This window comes from Oncorhynchus nerka, linkage group LG28 (assembly GCF_034236695.1).
Source record: "Oncorhynchus nerka isolate Pitt River linkage group LG28, Oner_Uvic_2.0, whole genome shotgun sequence".
NCBI lineage: Eukaryota > Metazoa > Chordata > Actinopteri > Salmoniformes > Salmonidae > Oncorhynchus > Oncorhynchus nerka.
Window position 1 is genome coordinate 76,582,726 of NC_088423.1, and position 16,886 is coordinate 76,599,611.

At 46.2% G+C, this 16,886-nt stretch overlaps 1 protein-coding gene across 1 annotated transcript in view; it reads right to left on the reverse strand.

Moving 5' to 3' along the window:
• LOC115116156 (synaptotagmin-9-like) overlaps positions 1-16,886 on the reverse strand; it is a 52,061-nt gene that overhangs the window by 16,081 nt on the left and 19,094 nt on the right. The window contains exons 2-3 of the mRNA XM_029644641.2: positions 15,808-16,312; positions 13,547-14,105 (exon numbers count right to left, since the gene is read on the reverse strand). Of these exons, the coding sequence (XP_029500501.1) occupies positions 13,547-14,105; positions 15,808-16,312 (1,064 nt within the window). The remainder of the gene's footprint in view (positions 1-13,546; positions 14,106-15,807; positions 16,313-16,886) is intronic.

The following is a 16,886-nucleotide window of genomic DNA, read 5'->3' on the forward strand; positions in this document are numbered from 1 at the left end:
CCATTTCCATGTATATCTTCCCCATCATACCGAGCACTGATACAGCTGGTCAGTGAGGATCCGCCTGTGTGATTCTGTCAGCTATGTGAGGAGATGTGGATCTGATTGCCTCAGGTTGTGAAAGAAGGGAGAGATGATCTTGTCAGCTCTACGAAACCTACTCCTCCCTCTTTCTCAGTAACACTTCAGCGGGGTTGTTTCATACCGTCTCAACCTTCATCTCACTCTGTTTTGTTCTTTCTCTTTTCCCCTCGACTAGTGGTTCAGAGAGAGGGAAGATATTGGGTGGACACCGAGTGTTATAGACACTAGAGAGTAGTCCTGTCAGGTTTCTTTGTTTCTTCTGATATATGCTAATATAAGTGTGCTCTGACCTTTTTCACTGGGTCCAGACTCTGGCTGACTACATGATAGCTTTGGAGGTAATGGGTCACTTAGAACTGGAGGATCTCTGGTTCAAGCCCCCTCATCAGCCACAACAGTTTTACCTTCAAGACCCTCATGTCACAGTACACAGTGAGGGGTTAACATGTACATAATATACTGTAGCTACACTCTGTATGAGCGGGTTGTCATTTGCAGTAAATTGTTGTGTTTGGCGCCATGTGCCTGCTTATGAAAGTCATTTCACTGGGCTGGGTCTATGAACTGTTCTGACAGAGCATCTTAGACAGATCTCGTGTGGTTTGGTTTGGGTTTTGAACTGTTCCAGAGAGCTTCAAGCCCTCAGGCTAAGGAATGCTAACCACAGACAGCTCAACACAAACAAGACTATTGCAATCCAATTGTTATATCATTGTGAAAATAAAATATAAAGAGCAAAAACTTTACATGTATGACTTACAGGCTATAATTAGGCCCAGAGTATTTCCTGGTCAGGGTACATGGATAGGAAAACTCCTAGTCTTAGTCATGAGGGATGTATGATTTCATGGTCTTGGTTAGGGCTGCTCCCTGTTGTTGCTGGGGCTCCAGACTTAGTGAGAGGCTCAGTCCAGCACTAGACATGCTCTAGTGATTAATGGATGCCATCATCATCTCTATGTCAACCTGTCAAAGCTGCCTTCCTCTCACTAACAGCCGAGATTTCGGTGACTCCACTCTGAAATGAAGCCCTCCATCCTGCTATGTGTATGCAAACATAAACATCCACAGAAGCACGGGTCATATGCATGCAGACTCACACTTCCGCACACACACACACGCACATCCAAATACCACTACTCTCAATCTTGTGCCTGCGGTTAAATGAAATACCATGAGCTTGAGACTGATATTTTTTGTCCTTCCCAAATATAGATACACTCAGAGCTAATGACCCATGTTACCAGACTGGCACATTATTTAGGTAATCTTCCTAAATAATGGCTGGATCAAAGTGGCAAAGACATTTGAAAGTCCAGTTAAACTTATCAAAGACCCAATATGAATGGCCATTTATTAATTACTACCTACACTGAGTCTGCCCTCCACTATATACTTTTATTTCTCTGCCCAGCCTACTACCACCCTCATTGTGTCCCACTGTACACTCCTAGTAAAAAAATGTTTGGTTCCAGGTAGAACCATTTTTTTCTAAGTGTATTCATATTATTATTTTGTCTAACATTAGCATGCAGATTATATTAGAGCTCATCAGAGATGGTGGGTACAGCGGCATCTCACTGTAATCACCCAGAGAGAGAGAGAAAACCGATTACCAGACAGGTGAGGTGGAGGCGGAGGAGGCAGAGCTGAGGGGAGGAAGGAGGTGAGAGAGAGGGGGAAGAGGAGGTGAGGGGATGGGGGTAGGGTTCAGTTGTGTCACAGAGCATCCAATTAAACCCCATTGAGACAGTCAGACACACACGCACATGTGGTCAATATCTTAGACAACCAATTATGTGAGACTAAAATATGGCAGAGGAGGGAAGAGGAGAGTAGAGCAGTGAAGAGAGACAGCAGAGGAGGAGAGGGGAGAGGAGAGGAAAGTAAAGCAGTGAAGAGAGAGAGCAGAGGGGGAGAGGGGAGAGGAGAATAGAGCAGTGAAAGAGAGAGAGAGAGAGAGAGGAGGAGAGAGGAAAGTAAAGCAGTGAAGAGAGAGAGCAGAGGAGGAGAGGGGAGAGGAAAGTAAAGCAGTGAAGAGAGAGAGCAGAGGAGGAGAGAGGAAAGTAAAGCAGTGAAGAGAGAGAGCAGAGGAGGAGAGGAGAGAGGAGAATAGAGCAGTGAAGAGAGAGAGCAGAGGAGGAGAGGGAGAGGAGAATAGAGCAGTGAAGAGAGAGAGAGAGGAGGAGAGAGAAAGTAAAGCAGTGAAGAGAGAGAGCAGAGGAGGAGAGGGAGAGGAAAGTAAAGCAGTGAAGAGAGAGAGCAGAGGAGGAGAGGGGAGAGGAAAGTAAAGCAGTGAAGAGAGAGAGCAGAGGAGGAGAGGGAGAGGAGAATAGAGCAGTGAAGAGAGAGAGAGAGCAGAGGAGGAGAGGGGAGAGGAAAGTAAAGCAGTGAAGAGAGAGAGCAGAGGAGAGGGGAGAGGAAAGTAAAGCAGTGAAGAGAGAGAGCAGAGGAGGAGAGGGGAGAGGAGAATAGAGCAGTGAAGAGAGAGAGAGAGAGGAGGAGAGAGGAAAGTAAAGCAGTGAAGAGAGAGAGCAGAGGAGGAGAGGGGAGAGGAAAGTAAAGCAGTGAAGAGAGAGAGCAGAGGAGGAGAGGGGAGAGGAAAGTAAAGCAGTGAAGTAGGAGCGCAGAGGAGGAGAGGGGAGAGGAGAATAGAGCAGTGAAGAGAGAGAGCAGAGGAGGAGAGGGGAGAGGAAAGTAAAGCAGTGAAGTGAGAGAGCAGAGGAGGAGAGGGGAGAGGAAAGTAAAGCAGTGAAGAGAGAGAGCAGAGGAGGAGAGGGGAGAGGAGAATAGAGCAGTGAAGAGAGAGAGAGAGAGGAGGAGAGAGGAACATAAAGCAGTGAAGAGAGAGAGCAGAGGAGGAGAGGGGAGAGGAAAGTAAAGCAGTGAAGAGAGAGAGCAGAGGAGGAGAGGGGAGAGGAAAGTAAAGCAGTGAAGTAGGAGCGCAGAGGAGGAGAGAATAGAGCAGTGAAGAGAGAGAGCAGAGGAGGAGAGGGAGAGGAAAGTAAAGCAGAAGTGAGAGAGCAGAGGAGGAGAGGGGAGAGGAAAGTAAAGCAGTGAAGAGAGAGCAGAGGAGGAGAGGGAGAGGAGAATAGAGCAGTGAAGAGAGAGAGAGAGAGAGGAGAGAGGAACATAAAGCAGTGAAGAGAGAGAGCAGAGGAGGAGAGGGGAGAGGAAAGTAAAGCAGTGAAGAGAGAAAGCAGAGGAGGAGAGGGGAGAGGAGAATAGAGCAGTGAAGAGAGAGAGGAGGGAGGAGAGGGAGAGGAGAATAGAGCAGTGAAGAGAGAGAGAGGAGGAGAGAGGAACGTAAAGCAGTGAAGAGAGAGAGCAGAGGAGGAGAGGGGAGAGGAAAGTAAAGCAGTGAAGAGAGAGAGCAGAGGAGGAGAGGGGAGAGGAGAATAGAGCAGAAGAGAGAGAGAGAGAGGAGGAGAGAGAAAGTAAAGCAGTGAAGAGAGAGAGCAGAGGAGGAGAGGGGAGAGGAAAGTAAAGCAGTGAAGAGAGAGAGCAGAGGAGGAGAGGGGAGAGGAGAATAGAGCAGTGAAGAGAGAGAGCAGAGGAGGAGAGGGGAGAGGAAAGTAAAGCAGTGAAGAGAGAGAGCAGAGGAGGAGAGGGGAGAGGAAAGTAAAGCAGTGAAGAGAGAGAGCAGAGGGGGAGAGGAGAATAGAGCAGTGAAGAGAGAGAGAGAGAGAGAGAGAGAGAGAGGAGGAGAGAGGAAAGTAAAGCAGTGAAGAGAGAGAGCAGAGGAGGAGAGGGGAGAGGAAAGTAAAGCAGTGAAGAGAGAGAGCAGAGGAGGAGAGGGGAGAGGTAAGAAAGCAGTGAAGAGAGAGAGCAGAGGAGGAGAGGGGAGAGGAGAATAGAGCAGTGAAGAGAGAGAGAGCAGAGGAGGAGAGGGAGAGGAAAGTAAAGCAGTGAAGAGAGAGCAGAGGAGGAGAGGGGAGAGGAAAGTAAAGCAGTGAAGAGAGAGAGCAGAGGAGGAGAGGGGAGAGGAGAATAGAGCAGTGAAGAGAGAGAGAGAGAGGAGGAGAGGGAAAGTAAAGCAGTGAAGAGAGAGAGCAGAGGAGGAGAGGGGAGAGGAAAGTAAAGCAGTGAAGAGAGAGAGCAGAGGAGGAGAGGGGAGAGGAAAGTAAAGCAGTGAAGAGAGAGAGCAGAGGAGGAGAGGGGAGAGGAGAATAGAGCAGTGAAGAGAGAGAGCAGAGGAGGAGAGGGGAGAGGAAAGTAAAGCAGTGAAGAGAGAGAGCAGAGGAGGAGAGGGGAGAGGAAAGTAAAGCAGTGAAGAGAGAGAGCAGAGGAGGAGAGGAGAGGAGAGGAAAGTAAAGCAGTGAAGAGAGAGAGCAGAGGGGGAGAGGAGAATAGAGCAGTGAAGAGAGAGAGAGGAGGAGAGAGGAAAGTAAAGCAGTGAAGAGAGAGAGCAGAGGAGGAGAGGGGAGAGGAAAGTAAAGCAGTGAAGAGAGAGAGCAGAGGAGGAGAGGGGAGAGGTAAGAAAGCAGTGAAGAGAGAGAGCAGAGGAGGAGAGGGGAGAGGAGAATAGAGCAGTGAAGAGAGAGAGAGAGAGAGGAGAGAGGAACGTAAAGCAGTGAAGAGAGAGAGCAGAGGAGGAGAGGGGAGAGGAAAGTAAAGCAGTGAAGAGAGAGAGCAGAGGAGGAGAGGGGAGGGAGAATAGAGCAGTGAAGAGAGAGAGAGAGAGGAGGAGAGAGAAAGTAAAGCAGTGAAGAGAGAGAGCAGAGGAGGAGAGGGGAGAGGAAAGTAAAGCAGTGAAGAGAGAGTGCAGAGGAGGAGAGGGGAGAGGAGAATAGAGCAGTGAAGAGAGAGAGAGAGCAGAGGAGGAGAGGGGAGAGGAAAGTAAAGCAGTGAAGAGAGAGAGCAGAGGAGGAGAGGGGAGAGGAAAGTAAAGCAGTGAAGAGAGAGAGCAGAGGAGGAGAGGGGAGAGGAGAATAGAGCAGTGAAGAGACAGAGAGAGAGGAGAGAGGAAAGTAAAGCAGTGAAGAGAGAGAGCAGAGGAGGAGAGGGGAGAGGAAAGTAAAGCAGTGAAGAGAGAGAGCAGAGGAGGAGAGGGGAGAGGAAAGTAAAGCAGTGAAGAGAGAGCGCAGAGGAGGAGAGGGGAGAGGAGAATAGAGCAGTGAAGAGAGAGAGAGCAGAGGAGGAGAGGGGAGAGGAAAGTAAAGCAGTGAAGAGAGAGAGCAGAGGATGAGAGGGGAGAGGAAAGTAAAGCAGTGAAGAGAGAGAGCAGAGGAGGAGAGGGGAGAGGAGAATAGAGCAGTGAAGAGAGAGAGAGAGAGGAGAGAGGAACATAAAGCAGTGAAGAGAGAGAGCAGAGGAGGAGAGGGGAGAGGAAAGTAAAGCAGTGAAGAGAGAAAGCAGAGGAGGAGAGGGGAGAGGAGAATAGAGCAGTGAAGAGAGAGAGCAGAGGAGGAGAGGGGAGAGGAGAATAGAGCAGTGAAGAGAGAGAGAGAGGAGGAGAGAGGAACGTAAAGCAGTGAAGAGAGAGAGCAGAGGAGGAGAGGGGAGAGGAAAGTAAAGCAGTGAAGAGAGAGCGCAGAGGAGGAGAGGGGAGAGGAGAATAGAGCAGTGAAGAGAGAGAGAGAGAGGAGGAGAGAGAAAGTAAAGCAGTGAAGAGAGAGAGCAGAGGAGGAGAGGGGAGAGGAAAGTAAAGCAGTGAAGAGAGAAAGCAGAGGAGGAGAGGGAGAGGAAAGTAAAGCAGTGAAGAGAGAGAGCAGAGGAGGAGAGGGAGAGGAGAATAGAGCAGTGAAGAGAGAGAGAGAGAGGAGGAGAGAGGAAAGTAAAGCAGTGAAGAGAGAGAGCAGAGGAGGAGAGGGGAGAGGAAAGTAAAGCAGTGAAGAGAGAGAGCAGAGGAGGAGAGGGGAGAGGAAAGTAAAGCAGTGAAGAGAGAGAGCAGAGGAGGAGAGGGGAGAGGAGAATAGAGCAGTGAAGAGAGAGAGAGCAGAGGAGGAGAGGGGAGAGGAAAGTAAAGCAGTGAAGAGAGAGAGCAGAGGAGGAGAGGGGAGAGGAAAGTAAAGCAGTGAAGAGAGAGAGCAGAGGAGGAGAGGGGAGAGGAGAATAGAGCAGTGAAGAGAGAGAGAGAGAGGAGGAGAGAGGAAAGTAAAGCAGTGAAGAGAGAGAGCAGAGGAGGAGAGGGGAGAGGAAAGTAAAGCAGTGAAGAGAGAGAGCAGAGGAGGAGAGGGGAGAGGAGAATAGAGCAGTGAAGAGAGAGAGAGAGGAGGAGAGAGAAACATAAAGCAGTGAAGAGAGAGAGCAGAGGAGGAGAGGGGAGAGGAAAGTAAAGCAGTGAAGAGAGAGAGCAGAGGAGGAGAGGGGAGAGGAGAATAGAGCAGTGAAGAGAGAGAGAGAGGAGGAGAGAGGAAAGTAAAGCAGTGAAAAGAGAGCAGAGGAGGAGAGGGGAAAGGAAAGTAAAGCAGTGAAGAGAGAGAGCAGAGGAGGAGAGGGGAGAGGAGAATAGAGCAGTGAAGAGAGAGAGAGAGGATGAGAGAGGAAAGTAAAGCAGTGAAGAGAGAGCAGAGGAGGAGAGGGGAAAGGAAAGTAAAGCAGTGAAGAGAGAGAGCAGAGGAGGAGTGGGGAAAGGAAAGTAAAGCAGTGAAGAGAGAGAGCAGAGGAGGAGAGGGGAGAGGAGAATAGAGCAGTGAAGAGAAAGGAGAGGAGGAGAGGAGAGGAGGAGAGGAGAATAGAGCAGTGAAGAGAAAGGAGAGGAGGAGAGGAGAGGAGCAGAGGAGAATAGAGCAGTGAAGAGAGAGAGCAGAGGAGAGGAAAGTAGAGCAGTGAAAAGAGTAAGGAGGAGAGGGGAGAGGAAAGTAGAGCAGTGAAGAGAGAGAGGAGGAGAGGGGAGAGGAAAGTAGAGCAGTGAAAAGAGAGAGGAGGAGAGGGGAGAGGAAAGTAGAGCAGTGAAGAGAGAGAGGATGAGAGGGGAGAGGAAAGTAGAGCAGTGAAGAGAGAGAGGAGGAGAGGAAAGTAGAGCAGTGAAAAGAGAGAAGAGGAGAGGGGAGAGGAAAGTAGAGCAGTGAAGAGAGAGAGCAGAGTAGGAGAGGAGAGGAGGAGAGGAAAGTAGAGCAGTGAAAAGAGAGAGGATGAGAGGGGAGAGGAAAGTAGAGCAGTGAAGAGAGAGCAGAGTAGGAGAGGGGAGAGGAGAGCAGTGAAGATAGAGAGCGGAGTAGGAGAGGGGAGAGGAGAGCAGTGAAGATAGAGAGCAGAGTAGGAGAGGGGAGAGGAGAGCAGTGAAGATAGAGAGCAGAGTAGGAGGGGGGAGAGGAGAGCAGTGAAGATAGAGAGCGGAGTAGGAGAGGGGAGAGGAGAGCAGTGAAGAGAGAGAGCAGAGTAGGAGAGGGGAGAGGAGAGGACGGCTGATGTTAACAAGGCAGCTGAGGGCCTGCATTCAGATAATTACCACTGAGTACACTCTGAGGCCCAACCTTTACATCCAAAATCCAAGGGCCGCAATAAAACAAATCCCTATTTGAATGTAGCCCAGCACTAACACAGGATTCTACCACTCAGCAGGGCATTGGTTGAATCAGCGCTGGAAAAAAAGTCTGCTCACCCTCTATATAGCTTCGCAGGAGTAGGGCTGGCCAGCCCTGACTTACACTATGGAACTAGCCACATTGGCTGGAACAAAAGTCTACAGCCAGGGACAGAGTAGGATTGACCACCCCTGGTCTAAGTGTCTTTGAGTTCCATTGATATGGGTTGAAGGGAAAGACAGGTCATTAGCTATCCTTATTATTCTCCAGGCAAGAGGGCACAGGGCTCTAACACAGTCATCCTGAAGGAATAATGGTCAGGTCACCTGGGTTCCAAACTCATGAAAGTCAAAATGGTTGCTGTTCAGACAAACTACAAAGACTTGTATCACTATTAAAGGTACGTAATCACCTGAACCCCAACACAGAGGACAGAATAACCAGCTCATGAATTATTCATAACTCAACATTTGCATGCTGTCCTTGCTCTGTGACTGTATCGCAAACCTGTGTGTACAGGAATGCTCTGAGTGGGTGTTAAATCCTCTGTGACAAATGTCATCATATATCAGTGTGTGTGAGGGTGTTCTCTTCATCAGCTACGCCTCATTGATTCAGCACTGACCTCCCTGGAATAATATGAATCACATTTTATAATCAATGGGAGGGCAGAGCTCTGATAAATGCCAGTTCCATGTGACATGAACAACACAGACAGGATCAATGGTCACATCACAGCTACTGTAGCTCACACACTGAGAAAGGCGCTGGTCCATCAATGCGATGACATAAACATAACAATTATGAAATAACACATATGGAATCACATAGTAACCAAAAAGTGTTAAACATATCAAAATATATTTTATATTTGAGATTCTTCAAAGTAGCCACCCTTTGACTTAATGACAGCTTTGCACACTCTTGGCATTCTCTCAACCAGCTTAACCTGGAATGCATTTCCAACAGTCTTGAAGGAGTTCCCACATATGCACACACACACACACACTGATTTTTACATCACACAAACACACACAGTGCTGTCAGTTGTCTAATTTGCGTGGCACTGTGATGAGCACTCCTTCCTGATGACCTCAGGCATCATCACCATGGTCCCATTTAGCTCTGCTGACTGAGGTTAGGACCTGGTGGAAAGGAGCTGAGATGGGGTGAAGGATCCACTTTGATGGAACAATGCAGAGAAAGTGATTATGAGTTATCTTCCTGAAGGATACAATGCTTCACTACTGAGAGATGAGATAGTTAGAGCCCTAGGGGTGCTGGGGCACCTGCCCATTTTGGTGGTGTTTTTTAAAACAAATTACTTTGTATTTTTTGTCTCTTTTCCTATTCTCTTCTCCCATGTGGCGCACCGGTCTAAGGCACTGTATCTCAGTGCTAGAGGCTTCACTACAGACCCTGGTTTGATTCCTGGCTGTATCACAACAGGCTGTGATTGGGAGTCCCATAGGGCAGCGCAGAATTGGCCTAGCGTGGTCCGGGTTAGGGTTTGCCCAAGCACTCATTGTAAATAAGAATTTGTACTTATTAACTGACTTGCCTAGTTAAATGAAGGTTAAATAAAAATACAATTGTAACTGTAAATAAAATCAACTGCCTATCCAAATTAGATAATTGGTCATAAACTTAAGAAACTTGAAAAAAAGTCCCCTCCCCTGCCTTTCTGCCACTGTGAGTGTGGTAGATCATTGCGGTACATGTTTTGTTTTTTGTTGGGGGGAGGGGTGCCCTTTTTTCACTTTGAGCACCTGCCCCACCAGAGGTCTGTTCTGTGCACAGCCCTGGAACATATAGTCCATCATTACCTTGCACATTACCATAGATAGTCTACTATATGTGACTGGCAACACGATCCTAGGCTCATTGTCATTTTTCACTAAAATGTTTATTGTATACAGTTTATAACAGTACAGACTTGGAGCATCAAATGGTGTATCACACACCACAATTGGAGAAAGTAATTTACATTTACATTTAAGTCATTTAGCAGACGCTCTTATCCAGAGCGACTTACAAATTGGTGCATTCACCTTATGACCTCCAGTGGAACAGTAGTGCATCTAAATCTTTTCAGGGGAGGGGGTGAGAGGGATTACTTTATCCTATCCTAGGTATTCCTTAAAGAGGTGGGGTTTCAGGTGTCTCCGGAAGGTGGTGATTGACTCCGCTGTCCTGGCGTCGTGAGGGAGTTTGTTCCACCATTGGGGGGCCAGAGCAGCGAACAGTTTTGACTGGGCTGAGCGGGAACTGTACTTCCTCAGTGGTAGGGAGGCGAGCAGGCCAGAGGTGGATGAACGCAGTGCCCTTGTTTGGGTGTAGGGCCTGATCAGAGCCTGGAGGTACTGAGGTGCCGTTCCCCTCACAGCTCCGTAGGCAAGCACCATGGTCTTGTAATTAATGCTGCTATGAAAGTTGATATACTTGTTTACCCACTTTTGAGAAAAGCACTTCAAAGTTTTTGATGTGATTTTAACATTTGCTAGTGAGCTCCTCTTTGTTTATGGCTATTCAGCATCATTCACACCCTCTTAAGCCTTAGCCCCACCCATCTCTTTAAGAATTCAAATGTAACACCTGGGAGTCAGCATGACATTGTCCTCCAGAAAGTAGTCCTTCACAACTTTCTGCCACTGAGCTTTATCGATAGCACCAGTGAAATTCAGGGCAGCAATGTTGTTGAGAGCTTTAGCAACACTTTTGCAGTTGTCCAAACCTATATTGTTCCAAAACTCTATGGTAGAAAAGATTATCTATTTACTGACCAGGGGAACACCCATTCTTTTTTTACACAGAAGCTTGTGATGTGACACAACGATAAGGACTCATCTCTCGACATTTCCAGCCCCTCCACTATCTCAGCCAATCATGGCTAGCCTGGAAGAATCCTGTATTTCTCCTTACATGCCATTTTTTTCAAACAGCTCCCTTTTGAAGTAGGAACTAGCATCAAATGCCTAGGATCCTGTAACCAGTCACATACAGTATGCGCAGGCTAAATCTGAGAAGAAACATAATGAAGGGTAGGCTAACTGAAATTAGACTCAATTAAATAAAATGCTATGCACCATATGGGTTAATGACGCCTATTTTCCTTTGTCGGATTTCAAGACTACATATCTGCCCAACAATATGAACCTCATATTGCCCCACACCTGTCAGGATAATACAACAGAGTCTCTCATTATGCTCAGTGTCGTGACAATGATCTGATACTATGCTCCAGGTTGAAGAAACGTCCTTCTCACCAGCACCAGAACTACAGTAAGACAGAACAAAGTCATCCTAAGAGAAATCCTCTTTGAAAAAGTGGACATCCATTCGCTCCACGCACCAGCTAACTCCTCTAATTCCTCCCCAACTGTCAGCTCAGTGAGCTGGCTAGCAGTCATTTCTGTTTTCTCCACGTTAAGACACTCTTTCTTGGGTCGGTCTTCACTGTCAGATGTCTCCTGCCGACTTCTTTCTCCCACAAATGAAACACATTGGGCTCTATTTTAACAAATCTAACACAATGGAAAATCTAAGTGCATTCGGTAGCGCTATAGGTTCAGTTGTGTGTTCAAAATATTTTTGCTGTGATCACTATCACAATTACTATCACTTGCTGGCGTTGGTGCGAAAGGGCTGTGTTTTGATGAATATACAAGTTATGGGTGTGTCGAGGCATGGCCGCTCACTGGCCAATCAGAACGTGCTCCTGGTGAAATATGTGGTTGCTTCAAGTTGTATATTTACTGTATTTTATGTATTGCCTTGGAATCAACTCCAATTTCAATGTTAGTCCGTTATAGCTTGGATACGAGAAACTAAATAACAAAATGTAGACCTATCTTTGCTAAACACATTAACCTAAACCCATATGCAGTCCACATTGTTCTAAGTAATTGCTTGGCTTCAAAAGCATTCACAATTATATAGGGTCTAGGTTTACTGTAAATTGCATTATGGCTAAGCAGGGATATGCCACATTTTGTCAATAAGCAAGATTAAATGAATTTTTGATAAGGCCTAAAAAATTCAAATTCTAAACAAAACGAAATAACAACTTGTTTTAAATAGGCTATGTCTGTCACGAATCCCGCCGAAGATGGTGCCTCTTCCTGTTCGGGCGGCGCTCGGCGGTCGTCGTCGCCGGCCTACTAGCTTCCACCGATCCCCTTTTCTGTTTCATTTAGTTGTGTCTGATTAGTTGCACCTGTTTTGTGTTTAGGTTTTGATGGTGGGCTATTTAAACCCAAGTAGGCCCGCCGGCATTTGTGCGGGCTTGTTTTTCTGTTTATGGTGTGTGATTATTTTGTGGTATTTATTTTTGCGGTCAGTTTCGTCCTGTGGTTTGGACCGGGTCTTGACGCGCCCTTGTGTGTGTGGCGTGACCGTCTCTCTGGGTTTTTGGAAAATAAAAATCCACATCTTGTGAACTACCCTGCTCTCTGCGCCTGACTTCTCCACCCACTACTCATAGAAGCCGTGACAATGTCACACTTACAGGCACCATCATTTCTCCCCATGGCCATATAATATTAAAACAATGCAGACTATGGAGGGTTTTACGGAACATCGTAACTTTTCACAGTAGCTGGACAAAGATTCAATATAAAGAGAAAGGGAGAATGTCCATTCACTGTTAGGCCGATTTGGGAGCAGTATATGTTTTATGAACATAATCGGAACCATCTTACAGATCAGGTCCCATTCACACATCTCCAGAAGTTGCATTGCAGGCGCGCCGCCACGGACATTGTAACCATTAAACCACGCAGGTGAATCATTCTAATAAGATTGGTTGTAATAAAATGAAACGAAAAACCAGCAATAATTTTTTTTAAACAACAACAATAAATCAATGCAAAATCTCCAGGATATAAAAGACACATATTGCTGTTGAACCTTATAGTCGGCCTAAGGGAGGGCTTGGGTTTTGAACATATTAAACGGAAAACAAGCAATTGTTTCAGGTACAGATAACTTCTGAATACAAGGTTCACCGGTATTCACCAAGGTTCTCATCTCTCTATTCATGATGGGCATTGACACAGCCTACAACATGATTTGTGTTTTTTAAAACATGTCCAAACTGGACCTGCATGGCTAACATAATGTGGTCTTGCCTACAATGATAGATGAAAGGGAAATGTCAGCTCACTGTTTGAATCCTCTCAAACTTAATATTTGAATAAAGCTCTGGTAATGAAGATTGTTTTCCAAGCGGTCTCAGGAGCCAAAGCCTTTATCGAGTCTTGACTACTTCGCAATTGCATTGGGCAGGACTACGCCTCGTTTGAGACGAGGTGGGGCTATGTTTGGTTTCTAACCAAATAAAATGAAACAAATATATATATTCATGTTTTTTTCTGTTTCTAAATACGAAGTATATGCAGGCACCAAAAGCACATTAGGTTACTCTTGTCTGTCACGGCTGGATAGGCTGCGTTTCTGCTGTCAAAATTCATGCCATAACCAACTGCGTTAATGCTAAAACCAGCGTTTGGTTGGTCTTACATATCTCTACCAGTGCTGCCTGAAATGAGCACTTTGTATCATGTTTTTAAGGACACACCTAAAATATTTCCACTCCTCTCATCAGAGCACAAGTGAGCTGGTATAAGACAGGTAAATTGCCGAAACCGGCGTTAGGGCTGGAAAATGCCAGTGCTCCAGTTTTTACATGACAAAATTGCAAACTAACGCAGGTTTGACACTAGAGCCGCCTTAACGCCAGCCGAAAATAAAGCTTATTGTCTCTATTTCAGATGAAGCGACTCACTGACAGCTTACTGTGGCTCATCTTGAAAAAATGTATATGAGGCATTCAACCAGAGGACAGTACTGTAAAAATGGCTAATCTGAAATTAATATCCTGCTATAGTTATAATTTAGTATTTATCTTAGTAAATCTAACAGGGTTTAAGCAAAACAAACATTCCCCTAAAAGCCGGAAACAGGAAGTGATCAAACAGAACGTGTTGACTCACCGTGGATACGTACTGGATGTCTCGGCAAAGCTTTGTCTCTGCAGGGAAGTCCACCAGATCCAGGAAGTTGTCCACCACCACCTGGCCGATGATATCGTGGCGCGAGAAGCGATCAAAGTCGTAGACACTGAAGTGCAGCTTGCGCGTCGGCAGCTCAGCGTACTCCACGGGGAACAGGAATACTTCATCGAACACAGGGTTGAGTGTCTTGCGGTGAACCTTGGTCTGGTGCTTGGTCTGCCGGTCCGGTAGTAGGTAGATCTTGACGTACGGGTCCGAGGTGCCCAATAAATCCTTGGCGGGGAGATCCTGCGCCTTGTGGATCTTGACGATTAGTTGCTCCAAGTCACAGTCGAACTTGAGAATGAAGTGTAGGCGTCCACAGCCTCCGCCCCGCCTGCCCCCCTCATCCCCTTCCAGGGAGCGCTGCTTGTAAAGCTCTGGTTTGAGACGGCCCAGACCCAGGCCCATCCCAGTCAGAGAGTCCTGTCTCTGGAACTGGGCCACGTTAAAGTCCGGGTTGGACCTGTTTACGGATAATCTACGAATTGAGTTAGACCTGTGCAGAGGACAGACAGAAAGAGACACATTACCATCGTCAGCATAGGTGAGAGGAGATACACAGAGAGACAGAAAATGTGTATTTCATACAACAATAGAGTACCTGAATAATATAGATGACGGATTTCTGTAAATATGAACATTACGGCTCAAGCAACAATTGACAAAAATGACAAATTCTCTCTACTCGGTTTTTCAAGAGGGATGAGTTGTGGGTAAGTGTTACATGCTGAGCAGTGGATAGACTTTCCTTCAAACACAAACAAATTACTAACAGCTAAAGTGAAACTCATTGATACAAAGAGTGTCTGGGGTTAGAATTACTCACAGAACATTGTTTTCTGTAGAGGACGTGACTCCACAAGACTCAGTGGGATAGCTGCCCTACAGCTGCTGGGTTGCTATGTCTGAGCTTCTGTTCAATGTTCTAAACCTGGTTAATGCTAGAACTTCCCAACTGCCTCTTTTGTGTCACACAGGGCTTTAACTTCTTCGGGATAGGGGGCAGTATTCGGAAGTTTGGATGACTGAGGTGCCCAAAGTAAACTGCCTGTTACTCAGGCCCAGAAGCTAGGATATGCATGGAATTGGTAGTATTGGATAGAAAACACTCTACAGTTTCCAAAACTGTTACAATGATGTCTGTGAGTATAACAGAACTGATATGGCAGGCACAAACCTGAGGAGAATCCATGCAGATTTTCTTTTTTTGAGCTCACCACTCATTGAAATCGCTGTCTATGGGAATATCAATGGAATACCTCCCAGATTGCAGTTCCGGAGTGAGTCATGGTTTCTACCTAAGTGTGGATGAAGTTTACAATGTTCTGAAAGTGAAATTAAGAATCTGGAGACATTTTCTTCAAATTAATGAATGGGCTCTCAGGGTGTATTTTACTCGTGGAAAATATTGTGCAAACCAAAGTTGCGAACAACAAAATGTCTTTACTTCAGAAGGACAGTATAAATATTTGTACAGTTGGGGTAAATTCTAATTTAACTAGAAATTCCAATTAAATTAATAAATTCACTCATGGTGGAGAATTGACATTGAATTACATTGAATTATAAAAAAAAATCTTCAAGTTATGGAATTGGAATTAGACTGTACTTGTTTAATTTGAATGTAATTGCAATTGTAAAAAAAAATGTAATCTTTGGAATTTAATTGGAATTCAATATTTTTACATTTACCCAGTTAAAGGACTGAACACAAATAGTATAACAAATTTACTGTAGATTTTATTTGTAATAATTTGAACCTGTAATCCTATATTTCCAGTATAGCTAGGCTGTCTGAACGGTGACATGATCAGCCTGAAGGCCTGAAGGAATTGAATTTGAATTATAATTTGTGGAATTCTTGGAATTTAAACCTAACATTGGAATTCAGAGGAATGGGAATTATCTCTGAATTTAAAGATTGACCTGGAATTTGGCTTTAATTTAATTGAATTTATAATAAATTTGTCGAATCAACCCCAATCCTGGTGGACTGTGATATTCATGGACTGGCGGTGTACTGTATTGAAAACTTTACTCCTACTGTGATAACCATTGTGGTGAACTAATTAAATACTATGTATTAGCAGCAGTCTTATTGTAAGGGAGCTTGGTATAGTAAGTACTACAGTATGCAAGCACAGTACATAGCACAATAGCGACTTCATCATAGTAGAGGACTGTGATATAGTACTCACCCAATCTCTGTGTGTATAGACATTGACCGGACGTAGGGTGAGGGCTCAGTGGTCTGCCTCTGCGTACGAGGGTTGGTGTGGACCCCGTTCTCGCGGCCTTTAGTCTGGGACTCCAGGGGGATGTCTGGAGACGTGTGGCTAATCTTCATGGCCGCCTCTGGGATGGGAATGATCGCCGCTATGGGGGGCGGTGATACGGGGGTCACCGGCCCCGTCACTGTCCCAGATGCCACAGGGACAATGGAGCAGCGATGTGACTCACGGCGGTCGAGGGCGGGGACGGGGGGGTCGACGGCCGTGTAGACTGGCTCCCTGGCTGGGACGTAGGGTTGTAAAGGTGCCATGGGGGAATCGTGGTGCCCATGGGTGGGTGCCTTGATGCTGGGGGAGGGGCCACGCTCCCTCCATGGGATCCAGCAGAGCTTCCAGGAGACGAAGATTGAGACCCCGAACAGGGCCAGGCCACAGGCTGTCACCACCAGGGACAGCAGGCTCACCGACACATCTACAGAATGCAGGAAGGGGGGGGGGGTAAACAGGGAGAGAGGGAGGAAAGAAAGGGAGAGAGTTATTAGGGTCATTTTACTGGAGCTGACAGTGAGACAAACAAAGCTCAATGACACATGTACAAGACAAAGGCTTGGGAGAGAATTAATCATCATCACCACGTCGACATTTTCCAGGATGCAGTCGGATGTCTGTTTTGTCCTGTCCCGTCTTGTCCTATGTAAATAATAGTTTTTCTCATTTTTTTCGTATATATTTAGTATATATTTTAATCTCACTTTCATCTAAGGACTGAATATACTCTCCTGCAACCCGTCTCACCCAATGTGGTACAGATCTGCTATGTTATATTTTAGAACCGGAACCCCCATTAGAAGCTAGCCAGCTAACTAGCTACTAGTTAGTAGTCAGTTAGCCACTGCTAGCGGTCTTCACTGTTAACTCGGACACCAGCTAGCCTCAGCTCGGTAAATACCTGCCAGTCTGCACAGCGTGATATCAAGTCTGAGCAAATCTTACTGCTTTTTTTCTCAACCACATCTCCGGATTCCTATTGCAAGCTCTGGACCTTT